This window comes from Apis mellifera, linkage group LG8 (assembly GCF_003254395.2).
Source record: "Apis mellifera strain DH4 linkage group LG8, Amel_HAv3.1, whole genome shotgun sequence".
Taxonomy (NCBI): domain Eukaryota; kingdom Metazoa; phylum Arthropoda; class Insecta; order Hymenoptera; family Apidae; genus Apis; species Apis mellifera.
Window position 1 is genome coordinate 351098 of NC_037645.1, and position 25061 is coordinate 376158.

A 25061-nucleotide genomic window follows, 5' to 3' on the forward strand; every position below is an offset into this window, starting at 1 on the left:
TAAAATATAATTACCAAACGACAAGATCGATATTCTAAACTATGGAGACACCGTACCAGTGATCAAGCACCATTTGCAATTGGCCATTTTTTTTAGCTGTCAACGATGAACGCTCGCTCGATGATTAGCCGAGCCACTCCACTCGAATCTGTCGATTCGATTGCTCGTTTTGTTTTCCACCGCGTCGGTTTATTTGCAATAAAAGGAGCGTGCACGTTAATCAGATCATTATTACCTATACACGTGTATACAGGGTGAACACACATAGGCGCACGATGTGGCCGAGGCATCGAGTGAACTTATTGCCCATTGAACCATATTGCTCCACCATACTCACTGTAACCGGTGTAGACAGGCAAAGCTCCATTGCACAAACAGAGAAGAGGCATCGGTGCACCACACATTGCGTTTCTCTGAACCCTGCCGCTTTCAGGGAAGTATTTATTCATGATTTTCCACTATAATTTCCGTCCGAGGGACTCATGGTGGAAAGGATATCGTGCTTGCCATTTTGATTGATGACTCGAAATAGGTATTTTTTGTGACGGATTTTTTTTTAATATTTTTTTTCTTCCTCTTTTTTTTCCATTTTGCAAAAAATTTGGGTTTTGAATCTATATAACGTTTTAATTCAACCAATAAAATAAGTATTTTTCTGTGAGATTTTGTATTTTGTTTCTTTTCTTCTTCTTTTTCTTTTTTTTTTTTTTTTTAGTGGAAATGTAAGTTCTTAATTCGAAATATCTCCAAAGCATTTTATATTTTTTATTATTTTTTAGTCAAAAAAAAATAAAAAAAAAATAAAAACAATTTATTCAAAATTTATAAAATTAGCAGAAAATAGGATTTCATTAATTATAATGTTAGAAATTTAACGTTTTATAGTATATTCAAAATAATTTAAAACATAAAATATTCAATAAATTGTTTATTACGAAAATGTTGTAAAGTCATTTTCGGAAAACAGTTTCTATATAATTTGAAACTTTTTATTTATAAATAAATTATATACTTCATAATTTAAAATATTCACTCATTTATCGATCAAAAATTATTTAATAACGCTGCATAATTATTTATTGAAAATATTAATTTATTTCCCATAGTTTAAAATTATCAAAATTTAATATCAGTTCACAAATAGAAAAAAAAAAAATAATATTTTCAAATTAACATAACATTAATTTTCATTGAATTAATTTAAATATCGAAATAAAAGAATGTGTAAATTTTTATTCATATATATTTTAGACGTAACTTCGTTATTAAGTAGATTTACGCCTCATAACTTAGTTATGTCTAGATTCCAGGTTAGTCGAGTTGACATTTGGTTTAATTAATTGTAATATGATGTGATTGATGATATTAATACACATCTGAGGTGTATGGATAATTTACAATTTTTGTAAGTTTTATTAAATTCGGTGTTTTCATCGTTGTTATGAGCTTCGTTACGCGTAATTTGACCGATAGGAAAAATCCGGAGAAATTAAATACAGATTTAATCGAGAGTCAACATATAGCGAAATTAGAACACCTTGGATCTAATTTCAACTAACGAGCATTATAATCTAGTTCCATCACAATTTTACCTTAGTCTTGACCTAGACCTCGTATGGACCTAGACTGCCATATGCCACAAAGTTAACCCTGACTTATCTTGCACCTGATTACATGTTTCACTAAGATTTTAACACGTAAGAAATATTTTAAGATTATTATCCTAATTATCAAAAGTTTATTTTTATATTTTATAAATGAATAATTAAACTATTTTTATTTGAACAATTTAGTGCTCAGATTTTTTTTTCAATTTTTTTTTTCATCTTATCAGCAAGAGAGCTTGAAAAATTAATTTAAAATATTTATGGAAAATTTATATATGAAAAAATTTTCTTTTAGAAATTAAAAAATATTGAACATTGTAAGTGATATATAATTTACGCAATTCTATAATTTTAATAATAATAATTTTAAATTTAGTATCTTTAATTATTTAAAAATTCAGTATTTTTAAGTCTGAAAATATTTAAATCATTCTTTTATTTGTTTATTTATCATTTATATAACGCAAGAACTTTTCGTCATAAGATTAAATAACTTTTGTAGAGAATAAATATTAAACATTCCAAAAAATATAAGTATAAAGTCAATAATAATTACGTGAGATAATTAAAATTTTTTTAAACTTCAAAAAAAAAAGATGTTGAACAAAGAGCAGAAATTATTGAGAGCGATGGGAACAAAAAGATTTCGTTCTAAAATATCTTTGTGAGAAATTAATTCCAATGAATGATTCGTCGAAATGATAGTGATATCAAACTGCGGTGATGATTGTAGGTCATCGAGAAAGTGGAAGCGTGAATCGAGTCGATTCAATGGATTCTTTTTATCCAAAGATCGGGGTATTTCATATCACTGAACAACTCGTTTCATTAACTTTCAAGTGGGCGGAAATTGTGCTTTGTGAAATATGTACAAGGGACAATATATTGGTCTAGTTTAAGAAGCTTAAATCGAATTCGAAATTAAATAAGAATTTCTACAAATGTTTAATATACTGTTCTAAAAATATTTTTCGACAATAATATCTTTTATGATCCCTTATTTGAGTTACAATAAGTATTCAAAGATTTTTGTTAAATTAATATTATTCTTAAATATTTGAAATTTTACGATAAATATATAAGATTTTAAAAAATTAAATTCTTATACAATTATTTATTTCATGTTTTTTTATGAAAATGATTTTTGCTTAAATGATTTCTTAATCTTGTTAATTAAATCAATGATATAAAAATAGAGAAATAGAAATTTTTTAAAGATTTTTTGATATATAAAAATCAAATTATTTTAATTATAAAAAAAAAACAATCTTATATGAAATTTTAATACAATATGAAGAATATAAATATTCTATAAAAGCTAATCTTTATTAAATAATAATGTGTATAAACAGAAATCCTACGATATTTCATTGATTTTTAACTATTATATCTCATTAAATACGAATCACGATTAGCAAAATTATCGATCAACAATACACTTAACGCGTAATTATCAAAAGAATAACAGAATTCATCGATTCAGGGTTCAATTTATCGAGCATAAAGACGCGATATTATTCAAATGACACAGAAGTGATATTTTAACGCCATCTATGTGTACTTAACGGCACAAGTTATTTCGTTAAATTGCTCGAAGTTATCGCGATAATCAATCAATCGAGAACCAGGTGCTCGAGCACGATATTCATTTTCTGATAAATATTTCGTCTTATTCCCATCGATTGTATCCTCACGGCTGAAAAATTAGCTCGAACAAATGGCCGGGAACGGATGGGATTAACCTTTGTCATATCAGAATTTCTTGGCTCTGTCCAATCTCTCGATCCTTCCCTTCCTATTACAAATTCTCGAATAAAAATTTCTATTTCAGAATATTAGTTTCTTTTTCTTCAATTCTTATCTTCCATTTATATATTTTCCATTTCTCGAAGGAAATTCGTTCCGAATATTTTAGATATTAGACTCGTGGTTGATTGACAAATGCTACAATTAATTTCAATTTGAGAGTAGAGATTTTGTAATGAAATTTTTTTTATTTGGAAATCATCAATTTTTAGATATTTTTAAAGTAATTTTATTAATATGATATCGTTGATAGATAGAGATTTCCAAAAAGATATTTTTTCTTTTTATTTAATTGCTGTTTTTATTTTTTATTTAATTTTATTGAAAGTCAATTAAAATTTATGGAATTACATAAAAATTTTGTAAAAAGAATTGGCAATTAAGTGGATTAAAACGCACGAATTCGTTGGTTTTTTTATTTCTATATATTATGGCAACAAATAATTTATTTATTTCATTCGATATTTATTTCCGTATTATAGAATTAAATACACGTTACGAGTTCGTGTATTTTATAATATATAAATTATTATGAATAATTCTTTAAATATATCGTGATTTTAAATTCTATAAACCTGAACTCGAATGCGAAAGATATTGCTAATAAAGTCATTTCGAGATAATTATGAGATCCTTCTATAAAATATATTATTTTCTCGTATTATAAATCTCACTCTTTCAGCGAATTCGTTTCATTTTAAAACCACAAAATATTCGACAATTCTTTTCATTCCTGTATTTTTCTATCCAAATTATTATCCTCGCTCTCCTGTGATAAAATTTTATTTGTTTTAAAATGTAATATAATAACACAGAAATAAATACTATAGAAATAGCACGAATTAACGGTAACAGGTTTCAGTAAACGTAATCAAAGAAAGAGGAAACATTCGTTCAAATGATTCTCACGTTAAAAATTGATCAAATCATAAATTCATATTTATCCTAATTTATTTTTGAATCTAATAACGATATTTTAACACGTATGATGTTTCTTGTCCTTCCTAATAATAATAACAATTCATTTATATACATACATTTCCCTACCACACTTTATCAGAATAAATTTATCGTGTGCATTAAACTAACAAAAATCTGAATAATTTCACCATCGTTTCTCCAATTCCATCGACAAACAAGTCTTGGGTTATTCTATAGGTACGAGAAAAAGACAGAAGTCTCACCACCCTCAGGTATATAATTACTCGAAAGCGAGGCGAGGCAAAATTATTCGAAAATTCACGGAAGCTCTTCAATTCTATTTCTCCACCCCCTCCATTCTTCCAATCCCATTTCTTCGATCAGAACCGTCAGATCCGGCCGGTTCCTCCCGATCGTCACACGTAGATAGAGATCGTCGCGACGTAGCACGGTGCCGGCTCGAGTGGAGGTCGATTGTGCTCGAGGCCAAAGGCGGCATATTTATATTTCAGAATTTTCATTGTGAATCGGTTTCTGGGCCACAGAGGAGATACCAGCTAGGTTCACTACCTATTGAAAACCGGCCGTGGACGGCCGTGAGTAGTACTGTCGTTCGATAAACGGTGTCTTTCCCGGAGCTTTCGGTTCAAAGATAAGAATCTCGGATTCGAGGTCAGCCAAGCAGTGCTCGAGGCCTCCTTTGGCCATCGGCAAATTTCGAAAGGGCGCTCGACCTCGTACGAGGTGGTGGCAACCGTGGTGGCTGGTGAGAACTGGTGGTCGGGGGTGGTTACTACCCTGTGACACATGCACACAGCGCCTGTGTGGCACACAACACTCGTGTGCGTGTGTGTATAAGCTGTGTGAACGAGACTGGCACGCGATCGAGATCAATCGGTGTGGCTGTGTTATGGCGACAATATCTAATATCCGAGGAGGCGGTTATTGTGAAATAGATTGTACTCGCTTCTTCTCTCCTCTTTCTTTCTTTCCCTTTTTTTTTCTCCCCTTTCATATGATTACAACGAGCACTATCGTGTACGGAAAAAATTCGAGTGAAAGGAAAGAAGCAGGTGCTCGATACCTTTGCGGAAGGTCAAGCGCCCTCTGAGCCAGACAATGAAGCTCTCTTCGATTTGTACACTGTATGTCCAGTCCCGGTGTGCACTCTGAATTATTTCTTCGGGCATTCGAGGTGTGCACCCCTGTCCTCGGAATTTATTGGAGGATAGCGATGAATGATGGGTATTGTCTCTTAGTTTAGTGGAAGTCGAGATGGTTTTGAAAGGATGGCTACTGATGGTGGATGCTGAGGATTATTTTAGGCAGATGTATGACTTATATGTAAGAGTGCCTGAGATGTTATATTCTATCTATATATCTCTTTTTTTGTATTAATAGAAAATAGTTTTTGTTAGAAAATTAAAAAATTACAGGATAATTTTATTATATTTATTATTTTGATAATAGAAATATATTTTAATTAATAATTTGAAATTGTGATCATTCTGATTGTTCAGTGACTCTTCTTTAAATATTGATCATTCCAACATTAGTATGAAAATGTAATTTGATAATTTAATATCTTCACACCTACTCGAGATATTTCTATCAATTTTATTTTACGTGTATAATCATTAACACGATCAAGCAGGAAAATTTTTTAGAAAATTCCAATATCAAATTCCATTCTCCAATTTTTTAAATAATCTAAACGTGAATAAACTATCCAACAAATTCCATCAGAACTTCGTTCCTGTTCCCCAATACACAATTTGTACTCAGCCTCTGTGTAAATCAACGAACGCCCAACTTCTTTCTTCTGAATAAAAAAAAAAAAAAAAAAAAGAAAAGAAAAAGAAAGAAGGAAAAAAACAAACGCGAATCTCGCATCTATCACAATTGTTCCAACTGGCGCATCCGACCTCGTCTCTCGTGAATCGTGATGTTTTTCAGAAAGCAGAGAAATCCACGCCCTTGCGACAGGGTACACTTGGCCGACGAATAAATCAACGATTTCAAATACACACTTCTCGACTCGAACTATATTTCCAGGGTGGGTGGGTGGTCGACGTCTTGGTTCGGAAACGGGGTTGAAAACATTTCGGGGTTGGCAAGATGCAGTCCCCATCTCAGACCCATGGTGGCACGGTCGATACCGAGCCACGGAGGGCGCACACCCCCGAAACAGTGTCCACGTCGCTGGAACACGTGACTAATACCGGGAATGTCCAGTCGGATATGGATAAGATAGATCGTTTATGCACAGGGTGTCCGATTTTAACGCTGAAACTATCATCGTAAAACTATAGAATGGAATACTAGAATATTAGAATACTAGTAGAATGATCAGAATATAAAATGGAATGAAATAATAGAATGACAAGTGTCAGATTTTTTTTTATAAAATGTGCAATTGGATAAGATAAATTATTCATATATAGGATGTCTTGTCTTTTAAGTATTTTAAGTATAAGTATAAAAATTGTCAAATTGACAGCTCTTAAATTTTTTTATGATTAATCGATTATGCGAATTAACTAGAAGATAAATAAAAAGTTTTAGGATATTAAGAAATTAATAATGAAATTAATAATTTATAACATATCTGAAAATTAAATAATTTTTAAATATGAACTTATAAATTAGATGTGCTAATTATACTCATCTCGTGAGTCTTGAAATTTGGATCACCAATGTTTTATTGTTAATTTTTATAATTGAAATGAAAAAATATCACGTTTTTTCTTTAATAGAAAATAAATTCATATTATATATATCATTTATCCTATATTATTAAAATGAAAAATATCTTAACTCGTATTTAACAATTTTGAAGAAATTTTATCTATATTTAAAATCGTTTAAAATATTTCCATATTAACTTTGAAAATATTAAATGGAAAATGTATCCGAGGATAAAGGATTATATTTAAAAAAGCGATTAAAATTTCAGAATGAATTTTGAACCAATTATTAAAAAAAATTTGATGGTTAATAGAAAGATTAGCAAAAAAAAAAAAAAAATATTTACCTGAAAAGAATATTCACAAATCACCGTTCCAAGCGATAAGCTCTTTGAAAAAAAAAAAAAAAAGAAAAAAAAGAAAAAAGAGAACTCGTTTCATTTCAGGTCCGTTTTTCTGGGTCGAATACCATTTCACGCGAAGGAAAACGTTTTGGGACATCCTGTTATAATTTTCAGTCTGACAAGCTTAAAACAGCGGTGCACATCCGTATGAATTCTGTCTAACTTTCTTCCATACAGGGGTTGATTCTATTCAATCTGTATACGTGGATACATTTTAGGTGATAAAAGTACGTGTTATGTGTGCTATGCGACTTTTACAAATTCATTAAAATTTAAAACAATAAGAGAACGTATCGCTGATTTGCTATAACACAAATTAAAAAATTAAGAAAGATGATTTTAAAACGAATATCGAGCTATGAGACTGCATAAAAAATATATCATACAATAAAAATACCAAATCAAAAATATAATAAAATATACAAACAATAATCATTAATTAGAAAATCGAAAAAAATAGTATTTTGAAAATTAACTTTATTGATTTTTAATCATTTCTTTCAATATCTATATCATGATGCAATTAATAATTATAGAATTCATTAACAATTGTCAAAGAATAATTTAATTTTTCAATTAGTAAAAGAAATTCAATTTGAAACTTAAAAATTTAGAAGTTTAGAAACACGAAATTTACGATAGATTAAAATTTGTGATACGTTAAACGATTTTAACTTCTCAACATCTCGAAAAAAAAAAAAAAGTATCATATTTTTATTCGGTAAAAATTCCCAACAAAAATCGCTCCTGGCACGTTTATACATATCCATTTCACGCACAATATTTCTTCTCTTTGGCTCTCGTACCGGTGTTCCAAAAATATGTCAACGCGCACGCCCACTTATCCAGGAACAAACTGTTCGATTCTATTTACCACCACTCGTCTATGCATCCCGCCACATGTTTCATCCAACGTTCTTTCCTCGGTATTCCTCAACCGTGCGCTTAATTCATTTACTCCCCCCTCCTTCGTCCATCATCTCACCATTACATCCACCATGCAAATCTTCTCTCTAATGAATTATTTAAACGTACATGCTCCTCTCTTCCCTCTCATTCCCTTGATGCACATACTCACGCGTCTCTCCTCGACGGAAACTGCGATGTTCTTCGCGTTTCCGTTCGTCGAACCGTGATGTCTTCTTGGAGGGATTGCGATTTTAGAATTTACTATTACTGCATGGAAATTTTCCCTTTCTACGATCTTTTTGCAGGAACATTAAAACTCTTTATTTTTTAGAAAAAAGTAAAAAGGAGGATCGAAATAAATACGCGAGAATGAAACAATTTGTTTCTCTTGGTTTCTCGTGATTAGCTTTGATGAAAAATTTTGGCGCAAATATAATAATACGTGAAATTTTAATTAAAAATAAGTGCGACTTTTGGCAGTTTTTCAAAAATGTAATTCAAAATACAAATATGAATATGAATATGAATAATATGAGAACGTTAATGTGATATTATAATATGAGGTAGATATAAAAAGAAAATGAATTAAACTTTTTTTCTTTAACAAGGAGAAAAGTGAAAATGTAAAATTTTTAGTTGGACATAAAATAATTTCAATATAACGGGTATAAAAGTTTGAGAAAAAATAATTTTTTCTTTATAAATTCACACATAACTATAATAAAAACTATCGTTTTCTCTTCTTTCATTGTATTTTCTTTCATAAAGATTTATCTATCAGGTTTACTAGATCTTATCAGGTTTATTAGATCTTTATTTTGTATCGATTGACGAATTTATCGTCTGCAAATATGTAGGTTTCATTCTTATTGGTTCTCCGTTCGAAGGTAGTTGCTTTCAGAGTTTCTTCTAGATTATTCGTTCTGGAACGATCACAATGAACAGCATGTGCGCCAAAGAAATCGATAGCTCGAGCCGCGATCGGGTGACACGTGTTTTCGAGAAATTGTGTCCTCTATAAGTATAGAGTTTTTTGCGATTTGTTCTTATTTCCTTTTTTCAATCCTTTTCTTATTGCGTCTTTCAAATCGAGATCTTAAATTTTTGTATTTGTCGGATTTTGATTAAGTTATGTGCAATTTGAAACAAGTTTTAAAAAATTATCATACCATAATCCATATCATTCAAAAACTAAGATTTTCAAAAGAATTTTTTTTAAAATAAATTAAAATAATTTTTTAAACTCTTAAAAAGTTTAAATTTTTTAAAATAATTTCTAGTTATAAGGAAAAAAATATTATGAAGTAGACAAGAATTAAATTTTTTTGGTCCTTTGAGTAACTTTAAAAATTATATCTTACACGAAAAATAATAAAAATTGAACTTTGAAAATGAAATTATATAATAAGTAAAAAATATTTCATTGCAATAATTTCTCATATATGATGGTATTATAGAATTCCAGTTCGTTTTTTTCGAAAATTAAATGTTAAATAACGCAAAAATAAATTTGACTTTAATTTAATCATTATGCCAACTCATCTTTCATATCTAAGAACGTCAAATAAAAAACAAAACTATTGATAAAATGATTACTATTTTTATCATTGTTACTTTTATTATTATTAATATATAAAAAAAATTTCTCTGTATTTACATACCAACAAACCATAAAATATCAAAATTCTATAACATCAAAAGGATCGTTCAACTAATATATTTGTTAAAAAAATATTTAAAAATACTAACTCATATTTATCTTTAAAACGATTCTACATACATATCCCAATAATTTTCCATTGACACGTGAACAAATATACGTATCAAATATATTATAAATTTGTAAAAAATAAACATATACAAATACAACATTTATACTTAAAAACTATGTATATATAAAACCAATAACACCTATTATTTTCTTTAAAGCTCGCGATATTATTAATAAAAACAAAAATCTCTAGTATCTTAATCTGCGGTCATGAAATTTAAATTCCTTGCTTTATTTGCAACAGAATCCCGATATGAGTGGTTTAATAAAAGCGATACAATAACCGAATCAAAACAAAACGATAACTCAAAGATCGGATACTAAACTCATCTTTTCTTTTGCGAAGAAAAAATTTCTTTTCTCTTCCATTTTTCTCAATCGTGTATCACATTTATAATTTTCATTTTAGGGAAAAAAAGAGAATTAACGTTCGTTTAACAAAGCGATAATGATAAATGATATTTGTTGAAATTGTGTAAAAATTAAAAAAAAAAAAAAGAAACTAATCGATCTGGGTCACGGTTGTTTTCGCGGATGTTACGAAAAAAAAAAAAAAAAATCCGAGGTAAACACGGGAAAACGCGCTAGATGGATAAGCTGCAAAAATCTGTGTGTTTACGTGGAACGTGACGAATTAATTCTAAACTTTTCTTTCCCTTTTATACAGTTGCCATGGAAATGAGAACCGACATGCCGCGAAACACGAAAAGCGTCCGTCACAGAAGCTCGAAACCTCCTGGCCATTTTCCTTGTAAGTCCAAACAAAGTTACTTTGAAAAGTTGCTTGCTCCAGCATTTGTTCAATCAAGTAGTTCAGTCGTTTTAAATCGCTATTCGGCTTTATCATCGGGCGGGAAAAATTTCAAAACGAAATATCGCGGAATGGAGATCTAATACGTGCGTAGAATATTTTGCAAGGTTTTGACTCAGGAGGAGCATGGGAGTATTTCTTCTGCAATAAACTAGGTGCAAAATAAAAAAAATAAATTCGTGTTAAAATAGTCAAAGTTCTAAACTAACAGGTTTAAAAGTATTACGATGAATTAATTTCTTGATTTTGTACAAAGACGTGAGAATGTTTTTTGTTAGAATTGCAATAAATTTTTATAGGTCTGATACTGTTGAAAATGCTTATTAAAAATTATAACTTTTTAATAATATTATAAATAATTACAAATATTAAAATAACGAGAATAATATCAGTAAATCTGCTTTTTAAGGAATATAATTAATAATTCAACTCAATAAAAGTAATAGAATTATTACTCTTTAAATATATTATGATAATTTAACATCAATGGTTAATTATTACCAATAATATATATATTTTATAAAAATAATATTCCATACGAATCAAATTTTGAAAACGTTATCTCTTACATTTGCATTCGTTCCCAAATTCCCAATAATCAGAGAAACGTCTCTCCCTCCCCTACGATAAATCTACAGAAAGGCATTCTCCTCTCGCATATCAATACCATTTTATTAAAAAGATATCACAAAGATATGAATCCGATAAAAACAACACATCAATATACAATATAACAATGCATCACGAATCATCTCTCACAAATTTTCCTTCAAAATCAACAACCACTCCTCCATCATCCACGTGCCAATTGTCCTTCCTCGAATTTCAATTCCGTCCAATTTTCTGTAAAAAAAAAAAAAAAAAGAAAAAAAATTCGACGAATTTCACTTTTATCGTATCATCGATCGAATATCCCTTTCGAAAAGAATCCATCCATTTATTTTTTCCTTGGAAAACGAAATTTCAAAAGGGCACGCATCATCGTTCCCTCGGATGGAAATTCCATTCGCATAACTCGCCCCGGCTTGACGCCATTTTTACGGTCAATATTTTGCCCCGCTAGACTAGATGTCACCCCTTGCCTGGCCACCCTCACCCCTTCGAACTTGCGCCACCCTCCACGCGATAGCGCCACTGGCATGTTTCCAATTTTCACGAGGGGGTCGCCTCCTTTGTCCACAGCGTTCTGTCTGCTTTCTTGCACCCCCGTTTCGCCTCGATAAATTTATTTCACCACCGATCTCCTATCCACGCCACCTTTCCAACCGTTCTGTGTCTCGATCCACTGAGTTCTGCCTCTGCGAGAAAGATTGATGAAAAGTAAAAGTAGCCTGAAAACCGGGTCACTTTGACACGGTGTAATTAATACGTTACCATGAAGTGAATCGGTAACGTTAGAATTGGTTACGTAATTCGTGAATTTTTGTACGAAATGGAATGTTGCTATTTTTGTATATATGATTTTTTTTTTTTTTGAAGCAAAGTTTGTCGATTTATTTGGAAATTTTCTGTGAGATTTTTACGATTGAATAGGATTCTTTTCTTGCAAATTTCTTTTTCTTTCTTTCTTTTTTTTTTTTATTTAATCTTGAGAATTTTACTTGAAATTGTGTCAAGGGATATTCAGATGTTGGATGATTATTTTTAAAGTTAAGTGTATAATAATGTAAATAATAAAATAAATATTAATAATGTGAAAATATTTAGTTTGGTGATTCGATATATTTATTTTATTTTTTTCATAATTTGATGATTCCATATAATAATTGTTATTGATATCAGAAATATTTTAATTATATTGAAGAAATATAATCTTAATAATTTTCTTCGATTATAAAAATAAATAAATAAATGGCAATGTTTCGTATAATTCTTCCCTTTCATAGAAAAAAATTCACTTGTAATCCAACGTACAATTCAATCCATTTTATACCTAATTTCCTTTTCGGCGGAATGTTTACAAAATAAATGTTAATTTAATTCAATGCTCTAATAATGTATTGCTGAGCGGATAAGTGGTTATGTCTCAATATTTCATCGTTATATCATCGGAAATTGTATCCGATTTGCATATATGTGTACATAGATGTTACGCAAAGAAGCGCTTATGGAATTGATGATGTAACATGGATAATTTTATCTCCCATTTACTAAAATTAATCAGATCAAAAGTTTGGAATCGTTATGGACCATTCGATCACAAATTACAGGGAATATCGAATGAAATTTCTTCTCGCGATATTTTCGAAATTTTTCAATTCAAATATACCATCGATTCGAATTTTATTTGCAATTTGTGACTTTCGAATTATTGTAAGAATTCATACTTTTTCAATCAGAATTTCGACAGTTTGATAAAATTCTTTTAAAATTGTTTTAGAAAGTATATTTTCTTTTCAATTTTCTCAATTCTATAATACTTACGATTCTAAGTGAATCGAATTTTCGTTTTCAAAAATAAACATCTAATTTCACAAAATAAATGGAAATATGAATGGAATAAGAAAGATAATTTATCGTGATATTAAGAAAAATATAAGAAAAACGAGATAAATTTATATCTTTTGATTTTTATCAACCACATAATGAGTTATTAAATTAACCCTATTATTTCTCTGAATTTAATGTAATTTTAAATATAATAATTAATTAATAATAATATATATAATAATAAATAATATAATAAAATATAATAAATAATTTTAAATATTTTAATTAATTCGTAATAATTGTCGTTAAATTTTTGTAAATTTCTCGACACTATAAAGTTCTTAAGAAAAAAAACAAGATCCAAATAAATCTTATTATACTATTTAAACAATATGTTAAACATTAAATAAAAATTATTTTCCCATAATCAAACAAAGCGTGAAATATCACGCCTATCCTCCACGATCAATCAAATTACACAATTTTAATCGATCGCGAGAAAAGCCAAGGATCCAACCCCTCTGGATAAATTTTGATAGTCCTCGACAAATCGTGGGCGCGCTTGACCTTAACACTGATTGGTCGATACCTTAAAATAGCCGTGGCCGGGTATCTGATAACGGGGTTTATTTATAAATCTGACTCAACATTTTCGCGCGCCACGTTTCTTCCTCGTCATCGCGTAACAGGAATTCGCCTGTTATTCGTCTCAACGTTTAATTCCCTTCTCTCCCCCCTCCCATTGTCCTCGTAATCGAGAGTCTGTGGAACAGGGCAATGGGAGAACATTTTTATTGATTTATCGATTCGTCCCGTAACCACAGAGAGAAACGAGACGAGGATGGTCGGATAACGAAAAACGAAACAGAAGTGGTGGAAAAATATGGGGTGGAAATTGAGTATCAGATAAGGGGAACTCTTTGACTTCAATTCGATGCTGTCTCTTTATAAATCTTGAAAATCTTTTTCCCCCCCCTCCCCTTTTTCTTTTTAATCGAAAATGGACGTTCCTCTCCACAGCGCCCTTGGGAAATTAACGCCTTTTCGGGATGAATGGCGAATGGGACGAGAGAGAATGTACCCCTTGCGTCTATAATTGGAGCAAGAAAGCCGATGATTCACGTTGCCTTTGCGCTTCCATTGTTATTTAAGTCAATGGAACGGAACAAGTGCCCACTCGATGGTAGACAAAAGAAAATTTCTGTTCGACCAGACGGATACACTTTGTTCCAATGTTCGATGGTCACTCTCGGTTTCGCGACATAATTATAGAAGTGGCTCTCCTTTTCGTTGTTCTCCGGTTAATTTTGGAATCTTCGATATTATTTCATTGGGGCGAGATATTCGGTGTTCAGAGAGCGAGGGAATTTTATTTGTTCGAGGATTTTACGAAGGTACTCGAAGGGGAAAAGAATCGAAGGGTTGAAGGAGAAGAGATATTTAATAGTCGAGAATATAAGAGGGATGTAATGGTTTCCGCTCGGAGGATTCGATTGATACAAAGAAAATCTTTCCAATATAAAGTTATACGAGGGTTTTTCGCTTGTCGAAAGTAATTCTCTTTTTTCTTTCGAAAAATCTTTAATTTCTCTTGATTAACTTTGATTCAGGGACGACATATTTTTAATTTTATTCTCTAATTAAAAAAATCTGTTGAACAACTTTTCGCTACAGAATCTTTTAAAAACTAATTATCACTGATAATAGTGAACAAGTTAAATGAATATACATTTATGATATCGTATGACGAATATTAATAAAGTATAATATTAAATATAAGATCAATCACGAATAACCTCTCTTTATTCAAAACAAAGATCCACTAAAAAAAAAAAAAAAGAAAGAAATTTCATCCACCAGCAATGTAAATTTATTTTCTTGCACAACGAAAAACGATACTCCCAAGTAAAATTGATCTAAAACTAGTCGATAAATTCTCTCCCGAAAAAATTCTTCCTTTGGCCAAAAAAACATCCCTAACTCGCCGAATCGAAAATCCATCAATCATCCCAAACCCAGCGACACCGAAAAAAAAAAGAAAAAAGAAAAAACAAAACGCTGTCAAAACCACACGACGCCTCCTTGTTCCCTCGTAATCTCGTAATCGAGGACCTCGACCTTCCATTCGTCGATGGCTCTGCCATCTTCTCTCTCTCTCTCTCTCGTCTCTCCCTGGCGGAACAGGCGGCGAAAAGAAAGCGCACGAGGGAGGAAAATCGAGGCTCGGGGATCGAGTTTGCGCAGTCGCGGGACCGCTCGATGTCGCGGGGGCAGTCATCGTTGAGAGCGACGAGTTTCTCGCCGCTCTCGTGTACACGTATATATCAGGCGGGAGGAGCGTTCGTCCAGGATCATAATCGGTCGAGAGGAACGCACACACGCACACAAGCGCGCGCGCACGCACGGTGAAAGCATCAAAGCTCAAAGTGGGTTGAAAACTCGAAAATCCATCTCTCCAAGAAAAGAGAAAGAGAAAAGTAATACGAGGACGAGTAATATGTGGTCGATCTCGTCTCTTCGATCGTACCGTGGATAGATTTTGGAGCCAATGGCGGCCGACGACTCTCCGACAATTCGTCCATTCGTCCGAGTGATTCCTCGTCCCGCAACGATCTTCGACCAGTCATGAGATGGACGTGAGTAGGATCCTCCTCGATCGAGACTCGCCGGACCGCCGATCTTCTCCCATCGAGAATATTCGTCGTGGTGGGAATCTCGTGGGTAATCTGGTGCATCGATCGCGGTATACGGGTCGGCCGATCGTACACGGGCTTCCGGGAGCGGCGTGCGGCCTCCTGAAAGGGAGCCCGCTTCCCCGATCGATCCTCGAATATGACCTTCGAGTCACGTGTGCCGCGGCGCGACACGCAAGTCACCGATACGAGTGATTCGCGAGGCGGACCGGCCATCGATCACGAAAAGAATCGCGCGCCGCGGCGAACTTTTCGACGTTGACGCTTTCGACGCGGGATATTTCCTTCCCTTCCCCGGAAGGACGAGATACACTGCCACTACGGGGGGCGAGAGAGAGAGAGAGAGGGAGAGTCTTTCGAATCGATACGAGTCGAAGGAAGGAAAAGGAAGTCGTGAGGAAGTCGTGGATTCCTCGAAATCTTGGAAGAATAGAGGAAGAAGTGATTCGGATGTTGTAGATCCGTTCGTGCGGCGAGTAAGGAATTCTGGAATTGGAAAGTTGACGGTGGAATAGTTTGGATGGAAGTAAGGGAGCCTGGTTTCATCGGGTTGTGGTTATGTCATAGACGAATGGGGATCGCGAGGAGAGCTAAGATGGTAGACTGTAGAGGATGGTACCCTGTCAATAATTCTTGTGTTTCTTCGATATTCGTCTCGACGATCGGGGAGACTGGTCTCGAGGAATCTGTCTTGTTTATCGAGGATACGGTGAGCAGTTCTTCGAGAGAATCGAGGTTAGACGGCCGTCAATGATGCCAATCATCGAAGTTATTAACTGTGACTATGCTCGACATCGATCAGCAATAAGATCCGTCGAACTGTAACGTTGTTTTCAAAATATTTCAACCTGAAGTAATCGAATAACATATCTCTATCGCTTTCTCCCTCCTCCCCTGAAACGATTAATCGATGCAAAGCCAGTGGTACCAATCCTATCGATCTTGCGAGCGCACACACGTAGTAGATGGACAGTGAATCGTCATTGATCTTTTGTCATCGAATCGTCCCAACTGCTCATCAACGATGATACGAAGTGTTCCAATTCTCTCGATCTGGAAAATGAACCTCTTTCTCGGACTCTTCTCCTAATAAGAGGGAAACGTTCTTTCGAACCTCGACATCCGTCAATAATATCAGTGTTTTCAATCTATCGATCAACGGTGATAACATCAAGGAGGACTCCTCGTTTAAGATTCTACTTTCCGCTCAATTGTCCGCCTTCGAGGAGGAATCAAGTCAATATACGTCCGCTATACGTCTACGATCGTTCTATATGCGTACTCGAATCGTGAAAAAAATAAAAAAGATAAAGATAAAGATAAAGATAAAAAGCAGAAGAATCGGTAGAGATAGATCGGTCGGACGATAAAGAAACGCTTGGTGATACACGCAGAGCTTACTTACTACCCAGTTCAGTTTTCTACCAGTTTTTTCTATTCAGAAGCTGTTAGCAATTTTACCAGTCAATTTAACGAGTTTTTCGAGGGCGAAGGGGGGGTCGGTCGAGGGGAGATCGATAATCGCAGCTTCATTTCGAAAACATCCTTGAGCGGGATTGTTCAAGGACCATGCGTTCGAATGATCGAATGAGGATACGACGTGGAATCGATATCATCCTTGGCCATACGCGACTTTACACGAATAACAATAATAATAATAATATTAATAATAATAATAATAATAATAATATCTTCCAACGAAGAACATATGAAATAAATCGAATCGTTAATTAGGAATATACACGAAGAAAACGTCCAAGGATAGATTTTTACAACTTTTTGCCCGTTCAACAGACAAGAAACAAAAAGTATCCATCCAACAGCGTGGAAAGGTGGTTGTGTTGATTGCCAGGGCATGATCGAGTTATAGAATGTCAGAGGCTCGTTTCCACGGCGCGCATGTCCAGTGCCTTGACTACCAACGGGACAGCGATATATACTTTGGCCGACGTCGCGAGCCACTAGGGTTTCGAGGGGGGTGCGCTGGGGCAGAAAGTAGGAAGGGTGAAGTAAAAGAGGGAAGAAGAGAAGGAGAGTATCAAAGTTCCACCGTGTACTCGCAATAAAGTAGCCGCGATAAAAAGTGAGCGCTCTGTCACTCGCGAGTGGACGGTGAAGCGTGGAAGACGTAAGGAGAGAGACGTGGAGAGCCGTCAAAGTGGGTAAAGTTTATCTTCGAGTTGAAGTGGCAAGGGAAAGAGAGAAAACTTTACGAGAAAGCAAGGAAGAGTATACGAGAGAGAGAGAGAGAGAGAGAGATAGATCAAACTTGCCTCGACAACGTCCGTTTCTTCAAATTAAGACAATTATTAATCATTGGCTGTGCTGTTTATTCTTCGTTCGAGTTTTAAAAAAAATAAATCTTAATCGCGAAAAGGTAGAGAGACACACGAAGGAGAAAGTTAAAGTATAAAGAGATATTTTTGCTATATCCTTTCTAGCCATACACTAGCACGCACACATACACACACAAATATACACATATATATATATACACATCGCGTGATCGATTCGAACAGGTAACAATTATACAAAAGAGACTGACGGATTGAAACGCTCGAATCGTTCCGGACGAGAGAGATTCGATCGAGAAATCAAGGATATATACACACATATTGGGAAATCAATTATAGATCGATTCTGTATCGTTTTTCTGTACCGATGGTTCATCTATCGCCCGAACACGTGGTTTGCTCAACATGTCGTTCCGCAACATCCTGCGGAAATACATGGACAAGACACGCCAGATAATTGGCCACGCTTTGAAGAGGTGAACCAGGTCGAGCACGTGACGCCACGATGACGAGGCGCGGCAGGTGATCGTTGGCAAACAGTGAGAGGAACACTGGCGGAAGTGCGCCCGTCAAAGGTCTGCAAAGGGTCCGGAGGATGACGAAGTACGGATTGGCAAGGCTGGCACTTTGGAGGCCGAGACGTTCGGTTACCTCGCAGCCGGCCAACCAGCAGGAGAACAACCCTCTGATGTATGCCGAGAGCAGATTGTTGTATGTTGTTTGAGAGAAAGAACATTGTTGTCGCGCGTGCAGTCTGCTGCTGTGGCTTCCATTGTTGGAAAGGCGTTTTTTGCTCTTTTGGTGTCTCGACCAGATCAAATGTCCACTTGTATCCAGTTTCGTAATTTTTTAATAAAACTAATCCGATAATTTATTTTTCCCGTTGTCGCTTGATTCCGCTTGCACTTGTCGCGGTCAGAGCTGAACGAAATCTGAGGCTGGTTGATAAGGTTTTAAGTTCTTTTCTTTGTTGCTCGTTTTTCTGTTTCTGTTTTTTTATTTCTCCGTCATTGGAAGCAATTATTTTTAACAGAGACACGTAGTTTTAATTAGAAAGCTAAACGAAACAATATGGCATACTTTGAATAAAGAATTTCGAAAAAGAATTCATTTATCCTCGGATAACTATTTTCAGAAATTCAGGAGTCCGTAAATTTTATATTGACAACTACTTTTTATAATATGAAGGCTGTGCAATTTGTTGAAATTTACGGGATAAAGAAAAAAGAAAAGAGACGAAAGAATAAACAATTTTGTTCGGCTCTGCCACCCTTCGATCCCCAAATTTCATCCCTTTTCCACAGCGTACGTACGCGTACACGTAACTGCGCTTTGTTTGTCGCTTTCAATGTGTCTGCAGCGTTTTGAGGAACGGCGGGGAGCTGTGCAACGATCGCTAACAGGGGCACGCTATACAAAATAATCACACGCATGTAGTGATCGCAAATGATCATACACAGGATCAGTACTTGAATAGATGGCGTTTGAACAAGAATATGATGATATTTGAATATACCTCAAATTATTAAATTGGCAGCGATTTTGATTAATAAAAATAATAACAAAATCAATAATTTAAACAATTTTAATGTACAATAAGATTATTTTATCATTATTTTTGTTATCGTTATTATTTACAAAACGAGTCAAAAGATTTTGTACATTAATATAATATTTTTTTAATACAAATTATATACGGAAGGAAGTTAAGATAAGGAAATAAGATTTATTTTATATTATTTTACAGTTCAGTATTTTATTGTATAAGAAAATTGTTATAGATCAGAGAATACAATTAATTCAAATTTTTTCAACATTTGATCTTATAAATAAGGGTTTAAATAATCATGAAAGTAATTCAATTTCTGAAATTGTCTAACAAGATTTCTGTTCTCGAACAACCAATGCTATACAATCTATTATACAATCTATTATTTCTTCTTCTAATAATCTCTTTTAATCGCATTTGATACTTAAAATCGCTTATTATATCCATTCCAATAATTGAAAAGACAAGTATTGTACAATAGTCTGACTTTTATATGTATCGATCTCTCGTTTCTTTAATTCTTCAAAAGAATTAGAAGATTGAACCAAGGTTGATATTTAAACAAAGAAGAAACTAAGAAATATATCTCGATATCAAATGACCAGAAAAAGAAAAAGAGAGAGAGAGAGCTTGGATAAAACGCTTTTTCACAGGCGAAATCTGTTGATAAAGTCGCGTAATTTGTCGCGACAGCGATTGATGAGCACGTTTTATTCAGGCGCAGCACGTGCGTTGGAACACGATGAAATCGATTACGCGGGTGCTGGACGTTCATTTGCTACCAGTTGATGGATATCGTATGCCGGAAAACAGGATTTTTGCCCTGGAATCACCTTTTCTTTCTCTCTTTCTTTATACATATATATTATTTCTTTATATTTCTTTATATTTTTTTGTCACGACAGTGTTGAAGAGAATCATTTTGTTGTGTTGGAATTGGAGGATTCGAAATTCGAAATTTGATAATTTTCATTCTGAAATGATTTGTAATTTTTTAGAAGCTTTGTTATTTTTTAAATTTGACAAGATTATGAAATTTATTGTTTTTCAGAGAAATAATACGCGAAAAAATTTAACACATGAAAAGTAGGAAATTATTCAATTTAATTTTTACTTTATCTTATTTTAATCTCGATTTTATATATCATATTACCTATTTTATGATTTATTTTTGGATGAATTAATTTGACTTATATATATACTCTTATATACTCTTATCATCCACTTATGACTCAAAAACATAAATTAGATTTTTAAGAAATTTTTTAAATCTAAAGATTATTCATTTTTATTTCTAAATAATAATAATTCTAAATAAATATTTATTTTATAAGTATAATAAATACAATTTCAAATCTGCAAAATTAAAAAGTAAGCTTAATCTATAATACAAAGTATAGAAAATCATGCATTTCTTCGATATTATAAATAATCTATAAAATTAATAATAGTTATAAAGTAGATCGGTATGTACTATAATTGAGCTATAGTCGAAGGACATTTTACGAGTCATCTTTTTTTATTTATATCTTGACTAAAATGTAGTAAAATGTAGTTATATTAAAGGTTAAATGTGAAAAATGAACGAAAACGAAACGTTCCTTCATTTTCTTTTTTTATTATTTAATTCTTTCTACCTAGAGAATTCGATATTACAATTTTATACAAAGAATCGTGTTTAATTCATCAAAATAAATTAAGCCTAATTTTTAAAAGGATACATAATTCCTAATGAAACCCTACCCAAATAGATTTCACGATAGTTACATTAGAATAATTATAATTCAACCCTCGTAAAAATTATTTTAAAATATATTATCTTCAAAAAAAAAAAATCATTCGAAGAAATTGATAAAAATTGAATTTGGTAAAATTCGTAGCGATAATTGATATACAGATATTGGAACGAATTAGAGAAAAAATAAATCGAATTTAATTTTCAAAATGGATTCCTCCGTCTAAATAGACTTTACGTCAGGCATGTTAAGAAAATTATAACCTCGCAATTCTTGCAAAGGTTACCTTGGGATATACTCTTCTATTAGCCTCTTGAAAGTGTTAAACTTCCAGGAAATCAATTGGCGAGTTGGATATCGATACGAGTCAAATACATTTTACAACATTTTCAACAAGAAGATATTTTAGAAAGAACAACACATTCTATAAACTTTTGCACCTATCTAATCCAAAATGATTTATACCAATGATTTATAAATTTAAAATAACACAGTTCTCCTTTCTATTTATTGAATTCGCGCTATTGCTCTCAATTTTCCAATTGCACATCTTCCACAAACATAACAAACATAAAAAAAGGAGAAAAAGAATCGCTGAAATCCAATGTGACAATCGAGGTGCAGCATAACAGCCAAACTCTCCTTCTTTCTCTTCGATACGAATCGATAAATATTTATATACTTCACGCCGTGCCATGTACGTATTACATACGTATATATTGTATATATATACGTATGTACATATCTGTACACAGTATTGGTAGAACTATCGTGGATGGTGCATGATTAATCGAGTAACTGACCTTTGCGGCTATATTAGCGCATCGTACAACTGTAGCGGATCCGTCCACAAGGTACACGAACGGAAATAAAAACGCTTCGGTGGATTTATGTTTCCGCCCACCCTTCCCCGTTTCTTTGTGACCCGTGATGGTGAACGGTGTCGATCATTCCTCGATCGTTTATTAGCTATCGACAGCTCGTAAACGTCACTGGATCGAGAAATCGTAAAAGTAAAGTCGCCACCTGGGGTGGAAAGAGGAGGAGAGGGGAGGGAAGAAGTGAATCGTACGTGTGTGTGTGTGCGATGCGACGAAAACGTATTATGCAACGTGTATAGATAAGAGAAGGATCGTTAAATTGAAACTGATTCTATTTCCCTCGTTTTAAACGAAAAAAGGAGGGGACGTGTATCGAGACGCGTTTGAGGAGGAGTTTTTATCGTGTTTATTTTTGAGAGAGCGGGGTTGCTTTTAGTATCGAATAAAATTATAATTAACCTTTTGTAATTTCATTTAGATCGCGAAAAGTGTATAAATAAGATGTTTTATTGTCGGTATATCGTGTTATTTTTGAAGGGATTGTTTCGATATCGAATAAAATTATTATTATTAACTTTTTGTTATTTCGTGTAAAGAAAAGGAAGTATACTATGATTTTATTTATTGGAGAAATTTTGAAAGATTGTTTCGATATCAATATATTAATAACTAATTTTTTATAATTGATAAACAAAATAAAAATCATTGTTGAAACGATATGTTGTAGATATACATTTAAACTAATTACAAATGTGAAAATATTGGTGATTTATTAATTTAATGTAATTTAGTTTATGATTGAAAATAGTGAAAGATAAAAATTAATTTTAGATTTGGTTATCACAAATTTGTCCTTGTAATATTCAAAATTTAATTATTCTGTTCAAAATAGAACTGTTGAATAGAAATTTATTAAGTCACAATATAAATAAAAAATAGCTTTTAAATATTAGATGAAATATAATTATTTAATTGCATTTATTTAATTACATTTCGTGTTAAAAAATGTTTTAGAAATTAAAACTCGAAAGATAGTCCCTTCGTATGTTAAAAGATAATTCGATTTTTTTAATTTCATTAATTCCATATTGTACCAGCATTTAATATCGTGCGTGTGATAAAAATTTAATTTTGGACATTTAATCACGAGAAAGGGTGCAAATGGATGAAAGTTTGTGTAATAAAGATATTAGAAATATTTTAATTAAAAGTATTAGGATTAAGTAATTTTTTGTAACAATTTGTAACTTATATGCAGATCTTTCATGATTTTTAGAAATATCTTCAGCTATTTTTAAAAAAATTATTACATAATATTATAATTACAATTCTTTGATATCATTCTAAAATTTAAACAAATTAAACAACGATGAACAATAATTCATTACAATATTTTACAATGTATGTTATTTATAATGAAAATTATAATATTGAAAAATATCTCATTGCCTCAATCAATTTTTGTCATAAAGATATCAAGTTTTGATTTTTAGACTTCTTCCTGATTTATATTATCCATGACGTATCTTGAAAGAGTATGGCTCCCAACAGGAATTGATTCAGTGAAAAATTTAGAATTACTTTTTGTAACTATGATTCATGCGATAAGTTTCTTCATTATTATTCGACATATGGTGAAAACTTGTACAAAACTTTTTACACTTGTTACAGAAAAGATATACACGTGTTGTTACGAGTTTTATTATTAATATTCTCGATACACCTTGCAATAATTCCCAACGAAACTGCAACTATTTGACAAATGTTTAAAGTAATTTTCAGATAATTTGTACTTATTCTCATCGTATCACATAAATTATTATACGTGTAATTATTATTCCAATCTATCAACAGAAGATAAGATTAACTTCTATGTACTCTTTATATTTCTAAGAAAAATTTATCTATGTAAATTAAATTACTCTCCTTCCAAAAACAAAAAAATAAAATACACTTGAAACATTTTTTAAAGTAACAACTAACCCAATAGAATTATTTATTGCATATAAATGTTCATGTAACATAGAGAACGCAAAAAGAAATATACATATATTATACAATTCATATAAATACACATCTTTAATTCCCTTAATTATAGAAACATTTACAAATTTACATAATGATAACTTAACTACGATTAAAAACATATTACACGTACGTAATTAAATCAAAGAAAATTCGAGTAGGGGGGATTTATCGTCCTTCAAAACAAGGACAATTTATCATCTCCGATCACCTTGGATCCCCAGTGACCCACATGTCACAGTTTTCCAATGTTCTAGGTCCGTCTGTCGGTCTGTCTATTCGAGTTTGCTCTTTTTCCTGGTTTATGTGTCGCGGGTTCGCGACCGTGGTACGCTTTGGTCCGTATTGATCTGGTTTTACCCCGCATTCCACAACCCCCACGCAACCCTCTGCACCTTCTAGCCCCCTTCCTTCTCCCCCCCTCTCCCTTTGGATACATGTACGTATATATTTATACGAAGTCATCCCTTTTCCCTCGTATTTCGTATAATTTTCATCAGGCCGAGAAATCGATCAAATTTTGTTCGAAGGACGATGGATCGTTTTATAAAATGGATGATTGGATTATTTTGGTCGAGAAATCGTATCTGTATTTAG

At 32.6% G+C, this 25061-nt stretch overlaps 1 protein-coding gene across 11 annotated transcripts in view; it reads left to right on the plus strand.

The window, feature by feature from the left end:
* Positions 1–25061, plus strand: part of Amih (hyperpolarization-activated ion channel) — a 180512-nt gene that overhangs the window by 27486 nt on the left and 127965 nt on the right. For 9 of the 11 annotated variants that reach the window (XM_026442017.1, XM_026442015.1, XM_026442018.1 and 6 more), the window contains exon 2: positions 10773–10856. The exons of 1 other annotated variant lie outside the window; for it this stretch is intronic. In XM_026442017.1, the coding sequence (XP_026297802.1) occupies positions 10773–10856 (84 nt within the window). Of the gene's footprint in view, positions 1–10772; positions 10857–15640; positions 19045–25061 lie in introns of those variants that run through there. One more of the 11 variants, XM_016913286.2, reaches the window with a different exon arrangement.